At 38.9% G+C, this 27,323-nt stretch overlaps 1 protein-coding gene across 2 annotated transcripts in view; it reads left to right on the forward strand.

Annotated features, from left to right (window-relative positions):
- The window catches only part of Btk (Bruton tyrosine kinase), a 37,804-nt gene extending 10,950 nt beyond the window's left edge, over nt 1–26,854 (forward strand). For both annotated transcript variants that reach the window (XM_077106611.1, XM_077106610.1), the window contains exons 2-19: nt 2,316–2,486; nt 3,004–3,102; nt 5,355–5,423; nt 7,394–7,475; nt 13,928–14,056; nt 14,496–14,563; nt 16,319–16,506; nt 16,916–16,978; nt 17,545–17,599; nt 18,118–18,197; nt 18,368–18,495; nt 19,216–19,290; nt 19,811–19,982; nt 20,499–20,715; nt 22,174–22,238; nt 23,295–23,413; nt 23,952–24,109; nt 26,356–26,854. In XM_077106611.1, coding sequence (XP_076962726.1) covers nt 2,346–2,486; nt 3,004–3,102; nt 5,355–5,423; nt 7,394–7,475; nt 13,928–14,056; nt 14,496–14,563; nt 16,319–16,506; nt 16,916–16,978; nt 17,545–17,599; nt 18,118–18,197; nt 18,368–18,495; nt 19,216–19,290; nt 19,811–19,982; nt 20,499–20,715; nt 22,174–22,238; nt 23,295–23,413; nt 23,952–24,109; nt 26,356–26,427 — 1,980 coding nt within the window. In that variant the 5' untranslated portion in view covers nt 2,316–2,345 and the 3' untranslated portion in view covers nt 26,428–26,854. The remainder of the gene's footprint in view (nt 1–2,315; nt 2,487–3,003; nt 3,103–5,354; nt 5,424–7,393; nt 7,476–13,927; nt 14,057–14,495; nt 14,564–16,318; nt 16,507–16,915; nt 16,979–17,544; nt 17,600–18,117; nt 18,198–18,367; nt 18,496–19,215; nt 19,291–19,810; nt 19,983–20,498; nt 20,716–22,173; nt 22,239–23,294; nt 23,414–23,951; nt 24,110–26,355) is intronic.
- The last annotated feature ends 469 nt before the right edge of the window (nt 26,855–27,323 follow it).

Consider the following 27,323-nt stretch of genomic DNA (forward strand, 5'->3'; position numbering starts at 1 on the left):
TTGGGATGATTTTGATCCCATTTGCAGTTATGCTACTCAATATTTTTAGGGTTTTATTTTGTGTTCTGTAATTTGGGTCTTTGACTGTGAAGAGGTACTTAATTGTAACTCACCATGAAATAAATGTGATGGTATTATAGGGAACTCATTGAATTAGCAATTCCTGAGAACAGAGTATTATTACTTGGTCACCATTACTTCTGGGTAAATGAATGATTATAATGTTAAAAGAGACCTTTTTGGATTTTAAGCTGAAATTGAATGTTAGAAAGGACTGATTGGTTGTAAACTTAGCAGCTTATCACTCCTATGTGAGATAATTTAAACCAGGGAATCAGGGAAGAGAGATATGTGATATGATGTAGGGAAAAGTTTGCAACTTTGCCCAATTTTTCTCCCAAGATTATTTACAAAATATTGAACTAATCCATCACCAGAAGGCAATGACATCTTCATGGTAGACAAGAGGCAAAGTGATAATTCTGAACATCCTTGTCTTCTTTTAATCTGTTTTTGTCTTCCCAGTATAATAATGGAACTGTCTCCACCACAGGAAAGAGCAAACTGTGTGGATAGCCTGAAACTTTGATAAAAACCATGCATTGCCCTCCTGGTGTAAGCAATAATCTGTGCTTGGCGAGCAGAAAAAACAAACAAAAAACCCTGCTGACTTTATTTATTCTGCTTCCATGGTGCCACCAAAAGCATAAGATGTTTAGATAAATAAATACATTTAATCTTCTTCATAGGAAAAAAACCTGCTTCTAACAAAACTTGAGAGGAGGAGCCGGGGTTGTGGCTCAGTGGTAAAGCGCTTGCCTACCATGCATGAGGCACTGGGTTTGATCCTCAGAACCACATAAATAAATGAAATAAAGATATTGTTTCCACCTGCAACTAAAAAATAAATATTAAAAAAAACTTGAGAGGAGGACTAGTGGATTTTTTTCATCACTCACTTAGTGCTCCATTTATATGACAGCATTTTTTTTCACTGTACTTTTTAAATAAAGATTTGGAATTAATAATAAGATTGTCCATAACTTTAGGTGAAGAACGGATGTAAAGTTTTTTTTTAAAGAGAGAGAGAGAGAGAGAGAAGAGAGAGAAAGAGAATTTTAATATTTATTTTTCAGTTTTTGGTGGACACAACATCTTTATTTTATTTTTATGTGGTGCTGAGGATCGAACCCAGCGCCCTGCGCATGCCAGGTGAGCGCATTACTGCTTGAGCCACATCCCCAGCCCCCTGTACAGTGTTTTATGTGAATAAAAGAAGTAGGGGCTGGGGTTGTGGCTCAGTGGCAGAGTGCTTGCCTAGCACATGTGAGGCACTGGGTTCCATCCTCAGCACCACATAAAAACAAATAAATAAAGTAAAGGTACTGTATCAGTCTACAACTAAAAAAAAATTTTTAAATCATTTTAAAAAGCAATTGGTAGATTTGAGGGACTTCCTTTGCTTTTTTTATATTTCACTTACCTGAACTGAATCTTTCTGGAATATTGAACTTTTGGGAAGGTTAACCACATTACTGTTCATAAATGAACACTGCTCACTTCCATGCCACTAGGACAGTTGCATTACTTTTGCATGATGCTGTCTAAAATAACTAAGGAAAAAGGGAGAAAAAGCCAAAAGAGAAAACACAACTGTTCCTCCACCAAAAAAATTTGTTTTCAATTTGAGAATAAAGCATCTACCTTTTGTAACTCAATCAGTGGGTAACGTACAAAGTCTGTTGGGTGACAGCATGTATCCACAACTACAGGTATACTCTCCATGTCCTTATTAGACTCCTTGGTTGACAGACCCTAGTGGAACAATATTTGAAAAATTATACTCACTATCCAGGAAACTTGGAACCAAAAGGCCACTATCTGCCTCCATGGAGTTCTGGAACTTGCATTACACCTTTTGGGAACATTAGGGTCAACAGCTGCACAGAGACTTTTGCTGTTCACAAATTCTGTACACATCATAAAAAGGTGACTAGTGTAAAGCTGCCTCTTGACATTACCAAACACACAGGTACATATCATTTGACATCTAATGCATTCCATTGATTTATATAAGAACCCCATTTTTGTGAACTCACAATGTAAAATCAACCCCCCCAATTCAGTGTGCATCTATTATTCCTGAGGATTGACAGACCTTAGGGACTGTGTAAGGAGGATATTAAGGTGGAAATAAGCCTCTTTGCTAGTAATGCATACTTTTGTTCCATTTGCATTAGGTAGCTAGGCTGAGGGGGAACCAGGAGGGATGAGAATTAATGTACTGGAATCTCAAGAACTTTCATTATCAACAGCACACAAGTGAGCCCTAGAAAGAAGAAGTGATGGCTGCAGTGATACTGGAGAGCATCTTTTTGAAGCGCTCACAGCAAAAAAAGAAAACATCGCCTTTAAACTTCAAGAAGCGTCTCTTTCTCTTGACTATGCACAAACTTTCCTACTATGAGTATGACTTTGAACGTGGGGTAAGTTTCTCAGCTGTGAAGACTGAGTTTCAAGATTTCCAGATCTTAGATCTTTGGGAAATTGTGCATCTTCCTTGGTAGAAGAAGGGAGGTAGAAATGACCCATGTATATTCAAGGTCAGCAAAATATTTCCTAGATTAGAACTAGCTACAGCCCTGCTGGGACAGAAATTCAAAGGTGCTAAGAAGCCACAGGGGAAGTCTTACTATGGAATCTTGCAATTGGTGAATGCTCAACAAAGGATTCTCAAGAAGGAAATCCAAAATTTGAAAATTGCTTCATTGTTTCTTATGGCTGATACAGTCCTTAACACTACCATAGTATTTGTTCTCTATCTGGTAGTCAAAAGTTAGATTAATAGATTTGGAAGGTTTTCTTTTTTCCAAAAGAACAGGTCCTGATATAGAGTGTGGGTGCCACCTCACCATGCTGAATGATTAGATAAGAAAATCTAGTCATCTGGTTGCTTAATCATTCTTAATCTTTCTCCATTTTCTTCCTCATTCTCTTTCTCAGAGAAGAGGCAGTAAGAAGGGTTCAATAGATGTTGAGAAGATCACTTGCGTCGAAACAGTGGTTCCTGAAAAAAATCCTCCCCCTGAAAGACAAATTCCGGTAAGAAGAGGCTAACTGATTTTGAGTTGATTTTTTAAAAATGTTGTTTTCTTGGGGCTGGGGATGTAGCTCAGTTGGTAGAGTGCTTGCCTTGCATGCACAAGGCCCTGGGTTCAATCCCCAGCACAATAAATAAATAAATAAATAAATAAATAAATAAATAAATAAATAAATACAATGTTGTTTTCTTTTTTTTCTCCCTGATTGCAAGAGTAATGCAAATTTATTATAGAAACTCTGGAAATGTTTTAAAAGCGCAAAAATAAGAAAAAAAATGGTACAAAATCCCATTGTCCAGCTAAAACAACTATTAACATGTTCATATACATAGAATTGCAGATGATTTTCTCTACTAAAAATGCATAAACATACATGAATATATGTAATATACTTAGAACATAGAATCATACTATACATCTTTCCTTATAATCTACCTTTTCAATTTAACAATAAATAAGAAGCTTTTCCCAAAGACAATAATAAAAGTACCAAACATTTATGCATGGATATTATCAATGTGGTATATGCTGTTGAATAATTGGAAGAGTGTAATTACACTAAGTGTAATAATAATAGATTATTTAGCTGGGTGCTGTGGTGCACACCCATGATTCCAGTGACTTGGGTAGCTAAGGCAGGAACATCACAAGTTCAAGGCCAGTCTCTGAAACTAAGAGAAACTCTCAGCAACTAAGCAATACCCTGTCTGAAAAAAAAAATTAAAAGGACTAGGAGTCAGGTGTGGTGGTGCAGTCCCAGCAACTGGGGAAGCTGAGGCAGGAGGATGGCAATTTCAAAGCCAGTTTTGTTTTGGTGCTGGGGATTGAACCAAGGGCTTCTTGCATGCAGGAAAGTGTTCTACTAAAAATAGATATTTTTAATTACATGATTTTAATGACTGCATGATGTTAGCTATCATGGATATGTTATAATTTGCTTAACTAAACTTTTTTTTGATACTGGGGATTGAATACAGGGATGCTTTACCACTGAACTATACCCACTGTTCTTTTTTATTTTATTTTATAATAATAATTATTATTTGGTGCTAGGGATAGAACCCAGAGATTTTGCTACTGAGCTACATTCCTGGTCCTTTTATTTTTATTTTTATTTGGTACTGGGGATTGAACCCCAGGGTGCTTAACCACTGAGCCACATCTCTAGTCCTTTTTATTTTTTAATTTTGAGACAGGGTCTCACTAAGTTGCTTAGGGTCTTGCTAAGTTGCTGAGGCTGGCTTTGAACTTGCCAATTTTTCTAATGATATATTTACTGTATTCCTAGTTCTTTCAACAAGATCTTGATATAAGAATATTAATCTTTTAGCTATATGTTGAGAATATTTTCCAGTTTATCATTTATCTTTGATTTTTGTTTATGGTGTTTTTGCCATACAGGAATTGAAAGTCTGTGTCATCAAATAAGTCCATCTGTTTCTTAATAACTCCATCTTTATCATTATTATTAGAAAGGATTTCCCTCTCACAAGATTATATAAAGAGGCATTTATATTTATTATCTGTCACTCATAGTTTTCACTTTTTATATTAAGCTCTTAAATCCATCTGAAATTTACTTTGGTGTATGATGTGAAATAGCTAACTACCTAATTCCCCTCATGCATCTAATTTTAGTGACTAGATGTCCCAGCACCAATTATTGAGAAATTTTCCTTTCCCCAATGATTTGAACTGTCTCAGGCTTTCTTGACTGAGTATGCACTGGATCCTGTGGATATGGGTTCCAACTGGGTAATAGGAATTGATTACTAAGAATTGGCATTGTCTGTGTAGGAGATGCTTCTGAAGACACAGAAAAAGATTCCCAATTCCTAGCTGGGTGTGGTGATACACAGTTGTAATCCCAGTGATTCAGGAGGATTCCAAGTTCAAGGCCAGCATGGGTAACTTAGTGAAAACATCATCCAAAGTACATGTATGAAGACATGAATTGGTGTCAACATACTTTATATACAACCAGAGATATGAAAAATTGTGCTGTATACATGTAACAAGAATTGTAATGCATTCTGCTGCCATTTATTTTTTTTTTAAATAATCAATATATAAAAAAAGAAAACCTATCTCAAAAGAAAAAAATAAAAAGGGCTGGGGATGGAGCTCAGTGGTACAGTGCCCTGGGTCTAATCCTCAATACTGCAAAACAAACACTTCCAATACTTAAAGAAACCCAAGAAAAAGTAATGTATAAACTAATAATCATAACCATACCTTTTTCTTTCATCATAGAGAAGGGGTGAAGAGTCCAGTGAAATGGAACAGATTTCAATCATTGAAAGATTTCCTTACCCTTTCCAGGTGAGTTATTTTCCCTCATCAACTCTGGGAAGGACTTTGCAATGTAGTTGGTAGGGATGGGGTGCAGGCCAGACAGAAATATACTAAATCCCAGTCTATTGAAATTGAAGTGAACAAGGAGGCTGTGTTACTAAACCAGGCCCATTTGCCCACTGCACAGTGTGCTAATCACTTAAACAAGGAGTTTTGCAAAAGATCTTATTTTCAAATGTGGAGGTGGGAGACCCAAGTCTCAAATCTGCTTCTACAACAGGTTTAGGGATATTTGTGGAGTAGAGATACATGGTGGTTGGAAGCGAAGCAATCAGTAGTCTGCACATGTGCAATCCAACTCCATGGTTCTTCATGGGGTGCATGTTCAGAAAATGGCTGTGTAAACATGATCTGAAGGTGGAGTTTTGGGTCTCCCGATGTGGAAAGGTCACCCACTGGACCCTTGCAAAGAGTTAATGGTTTCCATAAACATGGCCTTCCAGTTCCTGAAAAATAACCTAGGCATCCTGTCATCATGACCCACATTTCAGAGGTGTTATCTACAGCAAAGCTAGTGGGAGACTAATAACATATAGCTCAGCTGTGTGACCTCTAGAGTTAGTGATTTTTTTAAAGCCAAATAAAAGCAAGTAACTAAGGTTGAGCACTAGGGCTCAGAGTCAGAGAAGTAAAAATTACAAAGGGTTGGTTAGTGTAAATGACAATAGGCCAGTTGTGTTTGTAGACTGGTAATTGTCAAAGATAGGATTTTATACTCCCATGGAGTCTTGAAGAGTAATGCATTATTGTTTTGATGATTACATTCTTGAGAATGGATCTCAGATCTTTAAGAGATGCTTCTGACTTGTAAAAGATACATATTTACAATTGCAAGCCCTTCTTTTAGTAAATGTTCAGTAGATGGTTGTGGCCTACAAAGCAAGTGTTTGGTTTTAGCTAGACCAAGAAATTAGACCAACAAGGGTTGAGAATATTTGTTTTGCTATTTTCCTAATCTAATATTGTTTCTTTCCATATTTACACCTCAAAAAGAATACATAGCACCAATTCTATTATGTGTGCATTGAGAAAGATGCTCTACTTGTTGAGTGAGCATTTCACTTCCTTCTGGTTCTGCCTATCTGTCTAATGGTGGTTATGTGGGTTGAAAAGACAGAAAAGGGGAGGGAAGGAGTAGTATTAGGAAGTTCAGTATGGGGAAGGTTTATTAGACTTACACATAAACCTAAATTCTATTCTAGTGTGAAATAGCTGAAGAACCAGCCACATAGATATCTGCCTTGTGGATGAAATATAAGCCACAAAGGAGAGCAAAATTTGATCTTCAACATGGCTTGCTTATGTCCTGAAAACTCAGGCCACATGTCATGAAAATAGCAGACTCTGCAACAGTGAAAGCCAGAAAAGGAAGTGGAAAGTCTCAGGGGAGGGGGCTGTCATGGATTTCTGAGCACAGCAAGATTAACAAGCCAGAAAAAAATGCAAAAGGATCTTATTCATGTCCCTGACTGTTAGAAAATCTGTAAAGGAAGGGTATTTTAGACATAATTTTTACTACCATTTGTATTTCAAGAAGATGACATTGTTTGGATGTGCTAGTGGATAATGTTAAACAGCAGCTAATTTAAAATTAATTTATTTTGGCTTTAGAATCCATTATGTGCTGGCTATTAACTCTGAGAGTCAGAGCCAAATCTTTTATATTTCATGCATCTCCATAACACCTAGTATGATGTCTTGATCATGGTAGGCATTCAAAAATACTAATAGATGATAGTACTTAATTTATATTTTATTCTTTTAAGTAGGTTTGTGGTTCCAAATTTTATTTATTTGGGCTAGTGTTAGTGAGGGATGGCCATTAGGTGTGTGTGGGAGAACCTTGAATTAAAATTTTGCTCCATCTTGTCCAAGTGAATAACCCATATGTACCAACCAAGACTTAACTGCTGAAGTCTATGTGTCCATTGCTCCAGGTTGTATATGATGAAGGGCCTCTTTATGTCTTTTCTCCAACTGAAGAACTGAGAAAGCGTTGGATTCATCAGCTCAAAAATGGTGAGCATTATTTGGAAATTAAACTAGTCTTCAAAAGAAAAAGGCACAAATGGGGAAGAGAGAGAGATTGGGAGAAAGAGAAAAAGAGAGGGAGGAAGGGAGAAAGAAGAGAGGGAAAGGAGAAAGAGAAGAAGGAAAAATGAGTGGAAGGAAAGAAGAAGAGAGAGGGAAGATAAGGGAGGGAAGAAGGAGGGGGAGAGAGAGAGAGAAAGCCTATATTTTGCCTCAATAGTAGTGCTACAATTGAATTTAGTATTCCATCATGTGAGTGAAAGATAACATATTAGACCAAGAGTTCCACCCAGTTCCACCACTATCTTTCTATTGCAATTTTGTAATTGCAGGCATCTATATTTCTCTATTTATAAAAAGTCCCATTCTTTACACCAGTTACAAGGGTAGTGTGTTGTTCAATATCTAGAGTTCTAATTATGAAATATATAGCTCCAAAAATTAAATATTATGATGCATGAGAGTACTTAAAGTCAGAGTAAAAGAACTTGGTTTCAAGATCCTTCTATCACTTATAAGCTGGGTGACAAGTAGACCAGTGAACTTCTTTGAAGTTTGGTTTCTTCTCCTGAACAGAAATAACAATAATGCTTCCTATACCCACTTTCAGGGTTATCCTGAGGATCAAATGAAGCAGTAATGTATGTGAAAGTATGTGAAAAACTATAAAGCACTGTATAAGAAAGTATTATATGTCTCTTCGTTGTGGTTAAATATTTCCCAAGGAACTATTTTTTGTTTCTTGCTTTGTGAGGACTTGCACTTGAACATCATTTTAGCATTTCATGTAGCCCACACAGTGTTTGAAGATAAACTTCACTGCAAATGTTTGCAGCACAGGATGCACGAACATATATTTGTGTGTATATATAGCCACATGTCAAGTGACTAAGAGATTAACTGGTTGAGTTGACATAAGGAAAGGCTGCCTAGAGAAACAGGAAGGAGGACAGCCTGATAATGGCATGGTTGGGTTATTGCATGACAGCCCTTTGTCTTAATAAACATTTAGATTCTGATAGTGGTTGGCTATAACAGCCTTGATCACTCTCTTGAGAGCAAGTATGATTGGTAGAAATTGTGATCACCAAATCTTTCAAACTGAAAAGGAAGAAAGGGATCACTTACTGAATTTTTGCTGTGTGTCAGACACTGAGCTAAATACTTTATATTCATTATCTCACTTAATTTTCACAACAACCTGGGGCAAAAAATAATAATAACTAACACTTAATGGGCACTTACTATGTACCAGGTTCTGTGTCAAGAGCTTAAAATGTAATAGCACATTTAATCCTCATGATAATTTTATGAATTATGTATTATTCCCCTATTTCCAAATGAAGGAACTGAAGCTTAAACAGATTACTTAACTTGCTTACAAGCACATAGCTAATGAGTAGTGGATCCTGGATTCTTACTACATTCCTGGGCGTGTGTGTTCTGAAGTCTAAGTTCATTACATAACTTTATGCCGCTTGCTTTCCAAGTCCAGAAATTCCACATGTAGTTAGTTACAAAATATTCTTGAGTAAAGCTATGTTGAATATTACAAATACCAAAAGGTTCAGTTCTTGTCATATTTTGAGTTAAGGGACCTTCTTTATCCCTGGGGATACAAAGTAAGCAAACTCATCAGTAGTGTTTATTAAGATCCAGGCTCTTCTCTAAGTTCTTTAATGTGTTACCTCACCTATTTTCACATTAACCACATGAGGCCGTTATTTTCATCATCCCCATTTACAGATAAGAAAACTGAGTTACAGAAAGTTTAAGTAATTTGCCCAAATACATTCAATTTGTGCTCTTTCTAAGCCAGCAACTGAGATAGGAGCTCCGGAAGGCATATATATGTGTACTTCTTTGGTTCCCTCCACAGTGCCCAATACAGTACTTTGCACACAAAAACAGATCTATAAATAGTTGTATTGATTAATTTTTCTTGGGCTCTAAATTGATAGATGACTGGGATTTAATTTGGAAATAAAAGGAAGTGAGGAAGAGTAGCTGAGGGAGAAGCAAGGGAGAATAGTGTGGTGTGTCCAAGTTAGTACCTCTTTACACTTCAAATACTAATTTCCAAATTAGTCTTAGTTTAATCCAACAAATAATTTTGACTGTCAACTATATTCAAAGTATGAGTAATGACCAAGGATAAGAATATCCAGTTTGTAAGCTTTGTTTATTAACTCATATGTTAACATTGCCATGTTGATTATGCACTACTATTAAAGTTCATTAGCCAAGTAAATTTACAATAGGCTAAAACAAATATTAACACCATCATTTCAGTTGTGCCATTGGCGTGGGTAGATAAGTGTGGCTACGTGCAGTTTTGCCATCTCTTCCCTTCTGTTTCACTGAAGGCATTTTTTCCCAGTTGTTATACCTGCGTGTATGCCATGTCAAACTTGCCTGGAGCAATCTACCACAGGAGCCAAAATGTAGGCTCCCCTTCTTTTTTTTAAAAAAAATTTCTTTTAGTTTATAGATGGACACAATATCTTTGTTTTTAGTTATTTATTTTTATGTGGTGCTAAGGATTGAACCTAGGGCCTCACATGTGTGAGGCAAATGCTCTACCGCTGAGCTATAGCCCATAGGCTTGCCTTCTAACAAATATCATGACTACAGGAGATTTAAATAGGCTTCCTAACAACATCAAGATAGCCTGAGTGTGAGCAATGCTAATAGTAATTTGTCCTAGGAGCCACCAAATCCCACTCTAGTGATGCTATCTTTCTCTTGAGTAAAATGCACTGATTAGAAATCATTAATGTGAAAAAGCAACGTCATCAGAATACATATTACCTCTGCAGGGGTATTGATCATGATGGGGCATGAGGGAGCCTTCTGAGGTGCTGGATCTGAATCAGGGTGAAATGGTTGCAGACAGTTAGGCATGCTTATAATCCTAGCTACTTGGGAGACTGAGGCAGGAGGATTGCAAGTTTAAGGTCAGCATAGGCAACTTACCAAAACCCTGTTCAAAATTTAAAAATATATTTTTTTCCAAGACTGAGGGTGTAGCTCAATAGCAGAGCTCCCCATTCCCACAAAAAAAGAAAAACAAAAGAAACAAACAAAACAAATGATTATAGACAAATGTAGCTCTCACTATATACTTTAGATCTGTGTAATTTCTCATATGTAAGTTATAACTCAATTTTAAAAGTACAGCTTTAGTTACCTCCTATCCAGCTGTCACATTTTCTCAATGATACTTTCTTTGGAAAGGTTTACCCCTGAGGACTTAGTCGTAGAATCTCTCCTTCTATTTCCTTGAATATGGTAGTGGGCATTTCTATGTTATAGTGCCACAGGTATTTGTCTGCACTCATTATTTTCTTTCTTTCTTTCTTTCTTTCTTTCTTTCTTTCTTTCTTTCTTTCTTTCTTTCTTTCTCTCTCTCTCTCTTTCTTTCTTTCTTTCTTTCTTGTGCTGGGGATTGAATCTGGAACCTTGCTCATGTTAAGCATGTGCTCTACCACTGAGCCACACCCCAGTTATACACTCATTCTTGAATCTTTGTTTGGTCAAGTTCAATAGAGCCTATCTTAATTGTAACTTCAGCAATAAGCAAAGGCTGGCTTCACAAAAATGAACAGAAGAGTGGCATCAGCAAAACTCCCATGACTAATATAGGGAGGAATGATTTATGCATGCCTGAAATAATTTTAGACATTATCCTGATAAACATGGATAACAATGACCAGTACATGGAGAATGTATACCCACCATTAGTGCTTCACAGACAATACAACTGTGCATTGGTGAAACAAAAGTCTCCCCTAAACTCTCCCACTTGTACACTCTTCTTTTGTAATCCTCCTCTAAGAAGCTGGAAATACCAGCTCTAGATTAACCAACAAAAGGGGTGGCATCTTCAAGGGACTTCAAAAGAGGCAACCATTATTGGGGAATGTAGGGAGGTTCTAAATTGTGCTAGGGGTGGGGAAGGAAGGATGCTTTATTTCCCCTTATTAGCACATTAGCATAGTTTAAGGATGAGGTAAGTCACCAAGCTATGCTTACTGGTGCTCTGCCCTGCAGAAAGTACAAAGGATGAGAGGGTCTTGAAACCCCTGGGTGAAGGGGACTCTCACAGGAGAGGCAGAGGGTGGAGATGGTGAGAACAATCAATCCTGGAAGAGTGAAGTATCACTGACATTATTCAGAGTTATCAGTGCCTGGTAGTAACTAAAGGCAAACAGACTTTTATTTACTTTTTGGTATGGAGGATTGAATGCAAGGGTGCTTAACCACTGAGCCACATCCCCAACCCTTTTTTTGTATTTTATTTAGAGACAGGGTCTCAACATTTTGCTAAATTGCTGAGGCTGGCTTTGAACTTGCAATTATATGCATACACCATTATATGCATACACCATCATGCCTGGCAAGGCAGTGGCACCCCCTTCTCCACAGGAAATCTTAATTAAGCTTCCCCAGAAATCTTCACCATAACTGATCTTAGGACTATCAGCAAAAGAGTCTCTACAAAAGGGTTCAATGTAATTAAACTTCCTATTTCCTGTTGCTCTATCTTACTTGGCCACTGGCCAGGTGCTGAATGCCCTTTACTACTTTTTCACAAACATTTTTCCAATAGAGTAGTTTGTAGAAGCGTGTTTGCAAATGCAAAGTGTGGTAACAAAAGAAAACAAACAAAAAAACAAGGCCTCTGGTCTTGAGCCAGACCTTCACAGAGACGTTTACATTTCTAAGAGAAGAAGTTACTGATTGGGCTGGCTCCATGGTAACAGCTGGCAAGGGGAAGAAAGAAAGGGAAGAAGCTCTCCCCTTTTCAGGCACCTTCTTAAGGGTTAACTTGCCCAGAACAATGAAAGAAAAAGCTGCTTTAGTGTGAACTTCTGCAGACTGTGAATTTCTGAGCCCCTCCCCTTACAAGCTGGGTATTAAATTCTGAAACTGCCTGAACGCAGGTTCAGGGGGATTGATTGATTACAGCAAAAGCTTTGCCCTCTGAACCTAGCTATAGCCAAATAAACCTGCTTCCTGTTTCTTATTCGGTGTCCTACTTTGTCTTTCCCCTGAAACAGGTTTTATTATTGTTTTAAACTTCTTTATAGGCAATGTAACCCCTTAGAGCCTAGATTCTATCTGAACAGCTCCTCCCTTATGCCCTTTTAATGGTGAAAAAGAGTACTGAAAAGTATGTAGGGGGGTGAGGGTAGGCAGGGGAGAGTTGTTAGAAGTCTTTAAATCCATGTTGAGAAAAGCATCAAGATGTCACCATTTGAATTTAAAATTTTGACAAGTTTTGATGTGATTACACAATCGTATTTGTATGTTGAATTAAAAAAAAGATGTCACTGTTTTTAGAAGGTAGCACTTTTTGTTATTCTGCCCGTAAAAAGCACCTGGCCACTAGAACTTCTAGGCCTCCTCCAAAGCCTTAAATGAGTGAACTGTGACTAGCAAGCTTTTAAGGACTTGAGTTGTTTTCTACAGAAGTTTTTGTTTTGTTTTCATTCCTGTCTTTTTTAAAAAAAGATTATTTGGAATTCCTCTTAGTGGTAAATGCTGAAATTTGTGTGTCTTCAAATGTCCATATTCCTAGACTAGCCTTTGTCTTTACCCTAGTCTTGGTACTACTGTTATTTAGTTGTCTTTGCTTTCCTAAATTATCTGACCTTATGATCCCTGGATGCCTTTTCTAGTTGACTTCCTGATAAGGTTCTGGAGATGCCACAGTATTATAAACAATAATGCTAATTCCTCCTATCTGCAAACCACTCTTCTCAAAGTACTTTGGCTTCTAGATATTTTTTGTCTCACAGTCATGTGAAGGAAATTGAGCTGCTGTGTTTATATCTGGCAATGAGCTTAACCTACCTCAATGATCCTAGTAAGATTGGAACCATGTTTATCCTAGAGGCCGACTCACCTTCATTTACCTTTGAGCTCAGCTCTGTTGAATGTTCTATGAACACAAGAAGCCTAATACTGGAAGTTCTCTCTAAGGCAAATATCTCTAAAAGATCACCCAGGAACTGGGAAATTGGTATGTTAAAAAGTGGAGGTGAGAGTTTGGTTTCCACACATCCTATTTTTTCCCTCATCTGAAAAACATACCATAGTCAATACCTGCCTTAGAGGAAGATTATAATGGCTGCTGGGAAAGCATAGATAATATTTTTATTGTTGAGCTCTGGTGTCATCAGATATCCTTATCATGTTGGTGGAGACACTCATCATGGCAGATCACCGAAGATAACTTCATGAGAGCTGTTTGGGGGCCAGGGCACATGGGCAGGCAGGACAGTCATGTGAGCCAACTGGTATATGGTCTGCTTTCCTTCAGGTTTGATGAGGGGTAGGTATTTGAAGCTCACCACTAAGCTCAAAGAGGAAAATGTGCAAGTTGTTAATTCTGCACATCAGATATGATCTCTCTTCCTTCTCTCCTGCTACAGTAATCCGATACAACAGTGATCTGGTACAGAAATACCACCCTTGCTTCTGGATCGATGGGCAGTATCTTTGCTGCTCTCAGACAGCCAAAAATGCCATGGGCTGCCAAATATTGGAGAACAGGAATGGAAGTAAGAGATCTGATCAGTACAGTTTCTCCTTCTCTTCCCCATCTCTCCTATCCCAGTGGGTATAGAACCAGGGCCTCACACACACTAGGCAAGCACTCTGTCCCCAGTGAGGTATATCCCCAGGTCAATTTCTTCCTCATTTGATGATAGACATATGGATATGTAGATAACCACCACACTCCCAAGGATTCATTGAACCCAAGAACACAGCATAAATTTGTATATTTTGGCCACTGCAAAAGAAAGTTTGGGTGAAGGGATTAGTGATGGCTAAAATCCAAGAGGTAATCTGCTCTTTAAGACGTGTGACCTGGAACCCATACACTTTTTCTAATTTGCCTAAAGGCTCTGTGTACAACAGCAAAATCTCTGGTGAAATCTGTCCCTTGGCGCTTTCCTAAAATGCATTTCATATCATCACTGGCTTCTTGTTTTGCAGGCTTAAAACCTGGGAGTTCTCACCGAAAGACAAAAAAGCCTCTTCCCCCCACACCAGAGGAGGACCAGGTATAGAGGAAATTACATATTGCTACTGCTTAAAAGGAAATTTATAGGCAAACACTGAAGATACACCAGTCTTAGAAGTCCCTAGAACTTGGTAGTGTGAACTGGCATTCTTTTTTTTTCTTTTTGGTACTGGGGATTGAACTCAGGGGCACTAGACCATTGAGCCACATCCCCAGCCCTATTTTGTATTTTACTTAGAGACAGGATCTCACTGAGTTGCTTAGAACCTCGCTTTTGCTGAGGCTGGCTTTGAACTCGTGATCTTTCTGTCTCAGCCTCCTGAGCCACTGGGATTACAGGCAAGCGCCACTATGCCCCACTTAACTGGCGTTCTTGCTGAGACAGGATTTATACTTCTACTTAGGACTTCCTCTCCAATTAAAAGATAGGGGGCTATAGGTAGTTCTAGGCAACCACTTAATCCAATCACCCGTTTAAGCATTTTTAAGTACAATTTATTTTTATTTTTTAATGAAAATAATTTTCAAACATACAGTAAAGAATTTAGCACTGAACACCCCTATATCCAACTTCTAGATTCTACCACTAACATTTTACTCAATTTTTAAATTCATTCTTTTTAGAGATATGTGACAGTAAAGTGTATTTTGACATATTATACATAGAGTATAACTTATTCTAATTAGGATCCCATTCTTGCAGTTGTACATGATGTGGAGTTTCACTGGTCTTGTATTCATATATGAACACAGGAAAGTTATGTCCAATTCATTCTGTCTTTCTTATTCCCTTCCCCCTTTCCCTTCAATCCCCTTTGTCTAATTAAATGAACTTCCATTCTCCCCCATCCTTGTTGAGGGTTAGCATCCATATATCAGACAGAATATTCGGCATTTGGTTTGGGGGGATGGGATTATTTCACTTAGCATGATAGCCTCCAGTTCCATCCATTTACTTGAAAATGCCATAATTTCATTTTTCTTTGAGGCTAAGTAATATTCCATTGGGTAAGTATACCACATTTTCTTTATCCATTCATCTGTTGAAGGGCATCTAAGTTGGTTCCATAGTTTGGCTATTGTGAATTCAGCTGCTATAAATATTGGTATGGCTGCATCACTGTAGTATGCTGATTTTAAATCCTTTGGGTATAAACCGAGAAGTGTGATAACTAGGTAAAATGGTACTTCCATCCCAAATTTTCTGAGGAATCTCCACACTGCTTTCCAGAGTAGTTGCACCAATTTGCAGTCCCACCAGCAATGTATGAGTGAACCTTTTCCCCCACATTGTCACCAAAATTTACTAATATTTTACTTTAAAACTTTATTTTTGGTTCCTTCTTAAGGTCTAGAAATCTCTTTGTCATATATTATAAGGAGGACAGTTATGCTCATTTTACAAAAAAGGAAACAGAGGTTCAGAGCCACTTAGTAGATCCATGTACTAATTCAGTGCCAAGTAGGTTCCTTGATGTTGGCTGTACATGGTTTTTTCTGAGAAGCTTTAAAAAACTGATGCCTGAAACCAAGTCCCAGAAATTTTAATATAATTGGTATGTGGAAAACTGCCTGGGCATTGGGATTATTAAAGACTCCCTAGGTGATCTTCATGTGTACCCAGGTTGAGAAGCCCTACATGGGTGCTTAAAAGTGGTTGTGGAATGAATGCAGAGTAAAGTTTTTATTATGCCTAATTTGGGTTAGAGTGGTGTCTCTAGTAAACCAGAGAATTGGGAGAAGAGAGAATGCTTAATTAGCCAACTCCACCCCCTATTTTTTCCCACCTATAAAGATCTTGAAAAAGCCACTGCCTCCTGAGCCAACAGCAGCACCAGTCTCCCCGGGAGAGCTGAAAAAGGTTGTGGCCCTTTATGATTATATGCCAATGAATGCAAATGACCTACAGCTGAGGAAGGGTGATGAGTATTTTATCCTGGAGGAGAGCAACCTACCATGGTGGCGAGCACGAGATAAAAATGGGTGAGTTCATGCCATCCCTTCCTATGTCTGTGCCTGACTTGACCACTGCACATGCATGCAAAGTGCTGTAGCTTAATTCCCTTCAGCATCCTCATCAGAGATTATTCTTCCCACACCAAACTGAATATACTCCCAAATACTTCCCAATGTACAGCTCCACATGTGGCCTCTGTCACCTCTTGGAGTCTTTGTTGTCATACATATAACCAATACCACATGTTCAAAAGCTCCACCCTTTACTGGCCTAACCATGCATCAGATACATGGTCCTTTTTGAGGGAGGGCCATGATTTCTCTCTCTCTCTCTCTGTTTCCATTTGAGATTGATCTGAGCTTGGGGGTACAGGCATATAAATCTGTCTAAGGATGGGAAAGTGCTGGATGATCTACCACACTGTCTCCTCTACAGGCAGGAAGGCTACATTCCTAGTAATTACGTCACTGAAGCAGAAGACTCCATAGAAATGTATGAGTGAGTATGCTTACATGCCCACAACACAATCTTCTAGAGGTACAAAATAAAGACTATGCTCCTTTTATACTTTCAACAAATATTTTTATTTCAAGGCACATATTAAAATTAGTTATAGCTGGGTCAAATGGTGCCACCCCAAGTTTGTGCTGAGTCTTACTGTGACCCCAGTGTTCTCAGCTTATGAATGCTGGAGAGGTTTCCACACTCCCAAATCCAGAAGAATCACACTCAAAGGAGACTTGACAACCTGATTAGAAACACTTGAAAGGATAAAAATGCCAAATTTGTGCTGACATTCTCATCATAGAAGTGGACTGTCCTTGAATGACATAATCTCGGATCTTGTCCCTGCAAACCCTGCTTCCTTTCTTTGCCCTCTACTTTCCATTTCAGTGCCAGTCTGGGCATTGGAAAGGGATACAATGTACTATCTGCATGATAGGGTCTCCCTAAATAGGGTTTGAATGAATCAATTGAATCATACACATGGATGAATTTGGAGCTCTAACCTCTGAGTCACTAAACACAGCTCAGAGCCACTCAAAAACTCTCTCCCTTCACAGGTGGTATTCCAAACACATGACTCGGAGTCAAGCTGAGCAACTACTAAAGCAAGAGGTAAGTGTGGACCACAAGCTAATGACATTCTCTTTACATAATGAACAAGGATCCTGAATTAAGGGCCTATTCTGCCCATCAACTTCAGATAATACAGAGTCAAGGTGGCCTTCATCTGGGCTCCCAATTACACTTTTCAGTATTAAAAGCAAGGTGGCAAGGCTGGGTGCAATGTTTCATGTCTGTAATTCCGCAACTAAAGATGTTGAGGTAGGAGGATGGCAAGTTTGAGGCTAGTCTCAGCAAGTTAGTGAGACCCTCAGCAACTAAGCAAGGTCCTATCTCAAAATAAAAAGGATTGGGAATGTAGCTCAGTGGCAAAGTTTCCCTGGGTTCAATCATCAGTAACAAAATAACAATAAATAAATAAGCAAACAATCAATTAAGGAGGCCGAAGCTCAAGCATGGAACTTGACAGTGAAATCACAGGTTGTTCTATTTTCTCTCAGGTTTGGGCAGGTGGGTTCAAGTGTGAGCACCACTCCCTCCTACAGTCAGCTTCATTTTTATTGTTTCAGGGGAAAGAAGGAGGTTTCATTGTCAGAGACTCCAGCAAAGCTGGAAAATATACTGTGTCTGTGTTTGCTAAATCTACAGGGTGAGTGCTATTCCAGGACCCTTGGGATTAAAGATCAGGGTGCCCTCCTAGCAGCTCCTTAATGGTGTGCCTATCCCATTTCTTCTGTCCCCTAAAGTCAAACTCATCTTACTTAACTTTTTGGGTCCTTCCAATCCTTGTGCCCAGTTACTGACTATCCACTTCTTCAGGGACCCTCAAGGGGTGATACGCCATTATGTTGTGTGTTCCACACCTCAGAGCCAGTATTACCTGGCTGAGAAACACCTTTTCAGCACCATTCCTGAGCTCATTAATTACCATCAGCATAACTCTGCCGGTGAGTACCAGTGCAACTGAGAAGGGTATTATAAACACTAGAAGCAATTCAGGATTAAGTGGTGAGAGAAAGAATATACCTCATGGGGCAGTGTGGATTAGGTGTAAAAATAAACCTCTGTGAGATGAGTAGGACTCTAGTCAAGAGGTGGTCACATTTTATATCCAATAGGGGAGGAATTATTTGGTTATTGATGCTTGGTGCTAAAGAAAGATACAGAAGAGGCTAATGAATAAATAGTCAGCAAGTATACATTAACAATTATTCAAGTTCCTACATGTACTCAGCAAGTTCCTATGTTCTAGAAGAGAACAAAGGAAAATTCATAGTTGAAGTCTTTGTCCTAAAAGAACATACAGATTAGATAATATCAGAATACAGTTTCTAAGTAGTGTAGAAATTATAAATATTGAGAAATTAGTAAGGTATGAATACATGGGAAAAGATTCATTGAGAAGGTAGGATGTGAATTAAGACTGGTTGGAAGGTGGGAATACATTTAATAAGGGGTGTATTTCAATTAGTATTTTTTCTCCATTGTCCCTGAAAACTCTTTTGTGAGAGGAAAAACTTCCAGAAAAATGTGGGTTCATAGAGATCTTTTAGGATTCAAAATGTACTAGAAGGATGCATATTGAAAGTATGAGGCTTGAAGTGAGGATGTCCAACCCAACTTACCCCCATGGTGAATCAAAAGCATGACCCCTCTGTATCTTTCAGGACTCATATCTAGGCTGAAATATCCAGTGTCTCAGAAAAACAAGAATGCACCTTCCACTGCAGGCCTGGGCTACGGTAACTGCTTATTTATGTAGGGTAGTGGGGCTGGCTAGTTGCAAGACTACCTTTGCAAAGCTTGCCTTAGAGAGCGTCCTTGAGGTCTGCTGTTCTGTACCAGCTGCCTCAAGGTCAAAAGAGCCTGTTATTTAATGATTTTCTCCCTCTAGTGGTTCATACGGGTACTGCAGAATATAGATCATTCATAAAAGGATTTGAAGTTTAGGGTCTTTTGTCATTTAAATGTGGTAAAATTTTTCAGCATCATTCCTGAGTTTGTTAATTACCATCATACAAATAATAAAGGGCTTTGGGAATATTTTTAGTCTATTTTCCTTATGACTAACTTCCACCTAAAATTCCCATACTCCTCTAATAACCCTCTGCCCCTGAGATTTACCTGAGTAAATGTGGATTAGTACTTCTAAGCATTTCCCATTTCTGTTTTTCCTATTTTTACCCTAGTAAGCCTTTATATATGTTGTATGAATTATATATACATGACCCCCATAGAATCACACCAAGACTTTGTTGTTAGGATCATGGGAAATCGATCCAAAGGACCTGACTTTCTTGAAGGAGCTTGGAACTGGACAATTTGGAGTAGTAAAGTATGGGAAATGGAGAGGTCAGTATGATGTGGCCATCAAGATGATCAAAGAAGGCTCCATGTCTGAAGATGAGTTCATTGAAGAAGCCAAAGTCATGATGTGAGTTACAACCTAAACTCAACTCTTAATTCAGTTGCTGAAGTCTAAGAATTATTAGGACAACCCACCATGGTCCAAGGTGTCTTACAGTGATAGAGATTTGGGATCATGGCCTGAGGTCAACCCATGATTGCTGGGAATCATAACTGCTAAGGTAATCATTTCTCTGCCTTAGATACTGTTTGAGAATAGTGTTGATCATGAGTATGTATCATCTCAGCAGCATTTCGGGGTAGATGTAGAAAGTGAGACTTTCAAAGAAAAGATGATTCTAATTTAGCCTGAGTGATCTTTCAACCCTGGATTTATTTCCTGTTCAACTGCTAGGCTCCAAATCCCTGTGTACCCCATATATTAGACACTTCTGGGGTTTGAGTTGGAAAGGAAATAAGTAAACTTGCTATTATGCTACCTTACCTAATTATCTATCCTAGGCCAAACCCTTTCCTCCCCAGCCCCATTATGACTAGTATGCAGAGCCAAAAGGGGAGGACTAGTTCCTTGCCTCTTCTATAGGAATCTTTCCCATGAGAAGCTGGTGCAGTTGTATGGCGTCTGCACCAAACAACGCCCCATCTTCATCATCACTGAGTACATGGCCAATGGCTGCCTCCTGAACTACCTGAGGGAGATGCGCCACCGCTTCCAGACTCAGCAGCTGCTGGAGATGTGCAAAGATGTCTGTGAAGCCATGGAATACCTGGAGTCAAAGCAGTTCCTTCACCGAGACCTGGTGAGACATCAGAAGGATTGGCCCGGGATCAAAGGGTTAGAAGTAGCCATGGAAGATATACTGTGCATTGTTAAGGAGGGTTGCTGGTGCCAGCATTTCAGTTATATCTAGAAAACACTACAAGTTAGGTATGCCTCTACCTAATGGTTAGCTAGTCTAGAATCTCCAGCCTCAACTCCATGAGGCTGGCTATGGTGAGAGCTAGGCAGCCACTCACCCCAGCTTCTTGCCATGTAAGAGGAAGTGGTCATTGGCCAATGAGGAAGTCCTTCTTTGGCCATTCTAGACTTGTAGCAGAAGGGCAATCCTGTGCTTCCGAATGGGACTGCTCCTGGCATGGAATCACCATTTATTTAGAGCAGAGTTAAAAACTGGGGGCTCATGGCTGCATTTGCCCACATGGTGTTTTAAAATTGTCTTAGAATAGTTAGTAAAAACTTTAATATAAACATTTCATATTAAAAAATTGGAATCCAAGTGCAATGGCACATGCCTATAATTCTAGAGACTTGGGAGGCTGAAGCAGGAGGATTGCAAATTCAAGGACAGCCTGGGCAAGTTAGTGAGACCCTGTCTCAAAAAAAAAAAAAAATTAAAAGGGCTGGGAATGTATCTTAGTGGTAAAGTGCCCCTGGCTTCAATACTCAGTACTTCAAAAACAAAATAACAAAGAAATTGGGCTGGGGATGTGACTCAAGTGGTAGTGTGCTCGCCTGGCATGCGCACGGTGCTGGGTTCGATCCTCAGCACCACATACAAATAAAGATGTTGTTGTGTCGCCGAAAAAACTAAAGAAAAATAAATATTAAATTCTCTCTCTTTAAAAAAAGAAATAAAAAAATAAAACCAGGAATTTCCAGCTTCTCTTGGAAATCTAGGCCATTTTGAAATACTGGGCCCGCATTCTCACAGACACTTGGATAACATTCATTGATAACACTGAGTCAGTTAGAGCTGAGCAGCTGCCTGTTTTAGATCAGGTTATCTATTTCCTGCAATCTCCACTTACCCTACTTTACTCTTCCTTTGCCTGCCTGGTTCCTAGAGACATCAGAGTTGTGCCCCTATTTCTTTCAGCCAGGACAGAATTCAGATAATCCTATTTCTATTGGCAGCAAGGCAGAAAGCAAAATTACCTCCTGATCCCCCTTAATTCTCTTAGCATTTCAACAAAGGAAGCAGTGTTGTGGAATTTCTCTTGTGAATTAAATCATGCTGTATGTTCTCAGTACTTTATTTAGGACTGAATACTAGGTCACTTTCCATGCAGTAGAAATGCATCAGATTTTCACATTGGCAGCAACTGACTTCTATTAGGTGGGAAGGTGTCTTTGGTGGAAGGGGATGAAGCATTTCTGGCTTCATTCCACTGACAGGCAGAAGCTTATCTTTAACCTGTGTCTTTAACTTGTGTGTCAGAGACAGGATCTCATTGGTATCTGTTGTTGTACTACACAGGCAGCTCGAAACTGTTTGGTAAATGATCAAGGAGTTGTAAAAGTATCTGACTTTGGCCTGTCCAGGTAAGTATGCCTTTTCCATCTTTCCCTTTAAAAGTTAAAGTTGCATGCTACAAACATGGCAAGGTGTTTTTTTTTTTTTTTCAATTTGTTCTTTTTAGTTATATGTAATAGCAGAATGTATTTTGGCAGATTATACATACATAGAGTATAACTTATTCTATTTAGGATCCCACTCTTGTGGTTGTACATGATGTGGAATTACCCTGGTTGGCACAGTTTTAATTTCCTCTTCCTTTTCTGTTCTCATTGTGTGTTTTTCTACCATCTTTCTATTCCTTTTCTTCCTCTGAATTCTTTAGGTCACTTCTTTCATCCTTTTGCTTTATTTATTATTTATTATTTATTATTATTATTTATTATTTATTTTTCCCCTTTAGCTCTGATCCCTTTTTCTTAAAACTATATTTCCGGGGCTGGGGATGTGGCTCAAGCAGTAGTGCGCTCGCCTGGCATGCATGTGGCCCGGGTTTGATCCTCAGCACCACATACCAACAAAGATGTTGTGTCCACCGAAAACTAAAATAAATATTAAAAATTCTCTCTTTAAAAAAAAAACTATATTTCCTCATTGGGGAATGATATTGGACAAATCATATTGTGGGCATGTACAAATATGTAACAACAAACTCCACCATTATGTACAATTATAATTCACCAATAAAAAATATGGAAACACTTAACTTGACCTGTTAATTCTGTTGACTTTCCTCCATCTCTCCTTCTTAATTAGTCTAATCTCCACTGGCAACAGTAGAAGGAAGGGAGGAAGAATAGAGAAATGAAAAGGAGATAGAGAAAAGAAAAGGAGTACCTATTAGATCTTCTTTTACCTCATTCTTCCTATAACCAGACTGTCAATGAGGAAAGCTGAACCAGTAATGAAAACAGGAATTTTGTTAAATGTAACATTTGTAAAAGACATTGGCTAACCCATAGAGACTTTTCAGAAAGCCTGTAAGTGTGTATTTGTGCAGCTCTTGTGATTGTACCAAAAAGACTTAAGCAAATATCAAGTTCTCTAAATCCTAACAGTAACATGTCTTGAATCCCTTACAGATATGTCCTGGATGATGAGTACACCAGCTCAGTAGGCTCTAAATTTCCAGTCCGGTGGTCTCCACCAGAAGTCCTTATGTATAGCAAGTTCAGCAGCAAATCTGACATTTGGGCTTTTGGTAAGTGGATAAGATTGTACAGATTATACAGCTCAAAGGAAGAGGAATGCAATGGGTAAATTCAACTTTGCAAACTGCACAGAAAGACTGTTCTTGCTTTCATTAATCTAATCCTTAGAGAGGGCTTACTATGTGTCAGAAACCTCAGGGGTTTCTGAGGACACAAACAGTCAACTGGACATGATCCCTGCCTTCTTAGAACTTACAATATATTGAGGGAAACAAACAATTCATTCAGTATTCAACAGCTTCTGAATACTGATTATGTACTAGGCATTCTGCCAGACCCTATAACTACAAAGACAAATAAGATGCTGCCTCTTTTCTAGAGTAGCTAATGGTCCAGTAAAACTCCAACAGCCATCCAGTGTAGTTAGTACTATTGCAGAAGTTTGGCCAAAATGTAAAAAGCACAGAGAGGGGAACAAGCTGATTCTAGTCTTTGAGATTGATCTTGGAACCTATTCTAGGTAGACTAGGACACCTACTCTTCCCAAAAGACTGAAAACTGTTTTAATACTGTTTTATTATCTTCTAGGGGTTTTAATGTGGGAAATTTACTCCCTTGGGAAAATGCCATATGAGAGATTTAATAACAGTGAGACTGCTGAACATATTGCCAAAGGCCTACGTCTCTATAGGCCTCATCTGGCTTCAGAGAGGGTATATACCATTATGTACAGTTGCTGGCATGAGGTAAGTGTTTTACTGTGACCTTTTAAATTATTTCCTTGAACTGAGTTTCTCATTTAGCTGGACAGTCTCCACTTTCCATGGCTGTATGGAAGCTGGGCACAGACTGATAACTGCACACATTCCCTGACCCTGGCCTGCACTCAAATCCTCTGTTGACCAGAGACTTCCCCAGGCCCACCCCAATTCTCACTACAGTATCATTAGCAGACCCCAATGCCAACTCAGCTTTAGTGGGAGGGGCTGTTGTATGGTCATGTCATCTAGCCTACCACAGCCAGTCAAAGGCACTCAGGTAAGTGTGTGGGCATTGCAAAAGAAAAGTCATTGAGGTTTGTGTTCATTTGCTAGGAGTCATTGGCGCTACCACTGAGCCACAACCCCAGCCCCCGCAAAATGTTTTTATAACCCTAAGACTTAGAAGGGACCACAAATAGGTAGTTATTGTTTATTTGTATGTATGTGTGGGAGGACAGCTACTGGGCTTGAACCAACAGGCACTCTACCCCTGGAGTATATCCCCAGTCTTTTTAAAAATTTTGAGATAAAGTCTCGTTAAATTGCTAAGGCTGGCCTCAGTTCTCCTGCCTCAGCCTCCAGAGTCACTGAGATTATAGACATGTGACACCTCTCTGTTTTTGCTTTTTAATATGTTACACTGTGGAGTTTGGGGGAAGGTGTGTTATTGTGGACATAAGAAGCCTGTCCCGCTATTACTAAAATGCTTTCCTGATCCCATCTTGCGTTTTTTCTTAGGTGCTTTTTTCACTTTTCAGTACAAAACCTTAATTTGACAACATAAATCTTTTGTAGGAAGTAAGTGTTCAGCTCTTAGTTCTGCCTCACTAGAAATAGAAATATAGTATCCAACAAACACTGATGTGAATATGGAGTCCTCTTGATGAGATGAAAATTAGGATTAGAACATTGGCTCCTTTCCTTTGGGACAAATGAAAGAGATCATAAAGAAAGTATAGAGAAATGGAGAATCCCTTGGAGTAATTCCCCTTTTCTCCTGTATAATGAAGGATTTGGGTAATGGGCTATGATTCCTTCTAACCAGGACATCCTTACTCTGCTAGCTAAAAAATATTTCAGATGGCACTTTCTCAATAGCTTATTTAAAGTAGTGATCAAAAACCAGGGTGCATAGTGCTAGGGTTGTAGCTCAGTGGTAGCATGCTCACCTAGCACGTGTGGGGTGCTGGGTTTGATCCACAGCACCACATAAAAATAAAATAAAGGTATTGTGTCCAACTACAACTAAAACCAAAATATTTTAAAAAACAACAAACAAAACAGGGTGCACACCAGAATCCCTGGGGAACTTTTCAAAATGTAAGTTACTAAGGCTCTTACCCAGAAATTCTGATTACTTAATATCTGAAATGAACACAGGAATATTTTTAAACTTCCCTGGAAATTCTTATATTTTGCTCATTTTGAGAACCACTGATTCAAAGGACTACAAAACTGATGACCTTTTTTTTTTTAAACTCTATTCTGTTCTTTTTTTTATATTTATTTTTTATAGTTTTCGGCAGACACAACATCTTTGTTTGTATGTGGTGCTGAGGATCGAACCCCAGGCCGCACGCATGCCAGGCGAGCGCACTACCGCTTGAGCCACATCCCCAGCCCCGACCTTTTGGTTTTGTCAGATTGAGACCATTCTGGCATAAATGTTCCCTGAGTCACTAAATACATCAGAGGCTTATGGACCATGGCTGTCAAAAAGAACCTTAGCTTGGAAGCCAGACTAACAAAAGATCCCAGGTGGTTCAGATTCTCTGCCCAGAGATATATATGACTGTGGCTCTGAAATATTAAGCCCTTTGTTCATTTTGGCTTTGAAATGACAGAAACAGTGTTTGAAACCAAACTAAACATTACCACATTTTGTAGGATTTCTGTTCTGTCAACAACTTAAATGTATTTGGTAGCCATTTTCATTTGAAGCTACAAAATAAAAATGCAATGTAATTATGTAAAGAACTTCCCCTCAATTTTAATCAATGTTTTTCAGTTTAATTTGTAAATTGTTTTTATCACATTAAATAACCTGAGTTACTAAAGATGAAAAGTGCACAAGCACTTTTGGAGGGCCTGCTACTTCTTTTCCATTTTTTGGCAATCAACAGGGTATGTTGCTGGATATACAATATAAACTTAATAAACATTTGCTGTTTACTATTGAATTTCCCTTGGACTCTAGTCACTGTAACACTTTACTTTTTTTCTGTTTTTAGAAAGCAGATGAACGTCCCACTTTCAAAATTCTCCTGAGCAACATTCTAGATGTTATGGATGAAGAATCTTGAGCTGGCCCATAAGCTTCTTAGTTCTACTCCTCTCTTCCACAAGCCCCAAATTCATTTTCTCTGAAGAAATTCCAGGCTTGCAGGCTCTAGAGCCTTTATGCTACCACTGAATACACAAAGGCTCTTCTACATCTAGAAATATAACATCTCTTCTTCAATTTCCCTGGGATTGAGCTTCTGAGTAAAGGCCAAGGAGTTTCTGTGCCTCGTATTAACCCTCCCTCCCCACGAACCCCCACGAAGAGAGGAAATTTCCCAAGACTATTAAGACAGACTGAATTTGGGAAGGAAGTTTGGGGAGGAGGGAGGCATGTAAATAACCTTGCAAGGGGTCCAACAGCTCTCTGGTAGGCATTAGAGCTTGGGGTGGGGAAGAATTTGGCAAAATGAAATGGTGTCGTAAAAGTGGAGGGGTGTTTGGATAAAATAAAATCACTGGAAAGAGTGAAGGTGTTTCAATTATGCAGCCTCCTTAAAGCGCTCTATCTCGGTATTGCAAAAATTGCTGTGTGGCATTCGTTTGGCATATTTCTACACTGAGAACTCGATAGGATCCTCCACATTCAACCTCTTTTGCTCTTGTTAAATCCTACCTCGGACCGTGAGATGAATTCACAAATTCACAATGTCTGGCACTCAGAAGGCATGCGATATCATGTGAATGGATTTTAAATTTGGGGACAAACACTGCCAGAGCCTCATTTCCCTATGTCAAGATAGGAAAACCCTCAAATAACTAGAGGCCAGAGATGTAGAATGGCAAACTTACCGGCCAACCGGTCTCGGCCCCGTGCAAGGACACAGCAGGGAAAGCGCGGGCCGATTTGGAAGCTGGCAGGGGCGGAGCTGTTGGGCTGGCCCGCTACGGGCCACGTGGTCTGAAAGTAACTTCCTCC

The sequence above is a fragment of the Callospermophilus lateralis genome, chromosome X (genome assembly GCF_048772815.1).
Source record: "Callospermophilus lateralis isolate mCalLat2 chromosome X, mCalLat2.hap1, whole genome shotgun sequence".
Lineage (NCBI taxonomy): Eukaryota > Metazoa > Chordata > Mammalia > Rodentia > Sciuridae > Callospermophilus > Callospermophilus lateralis.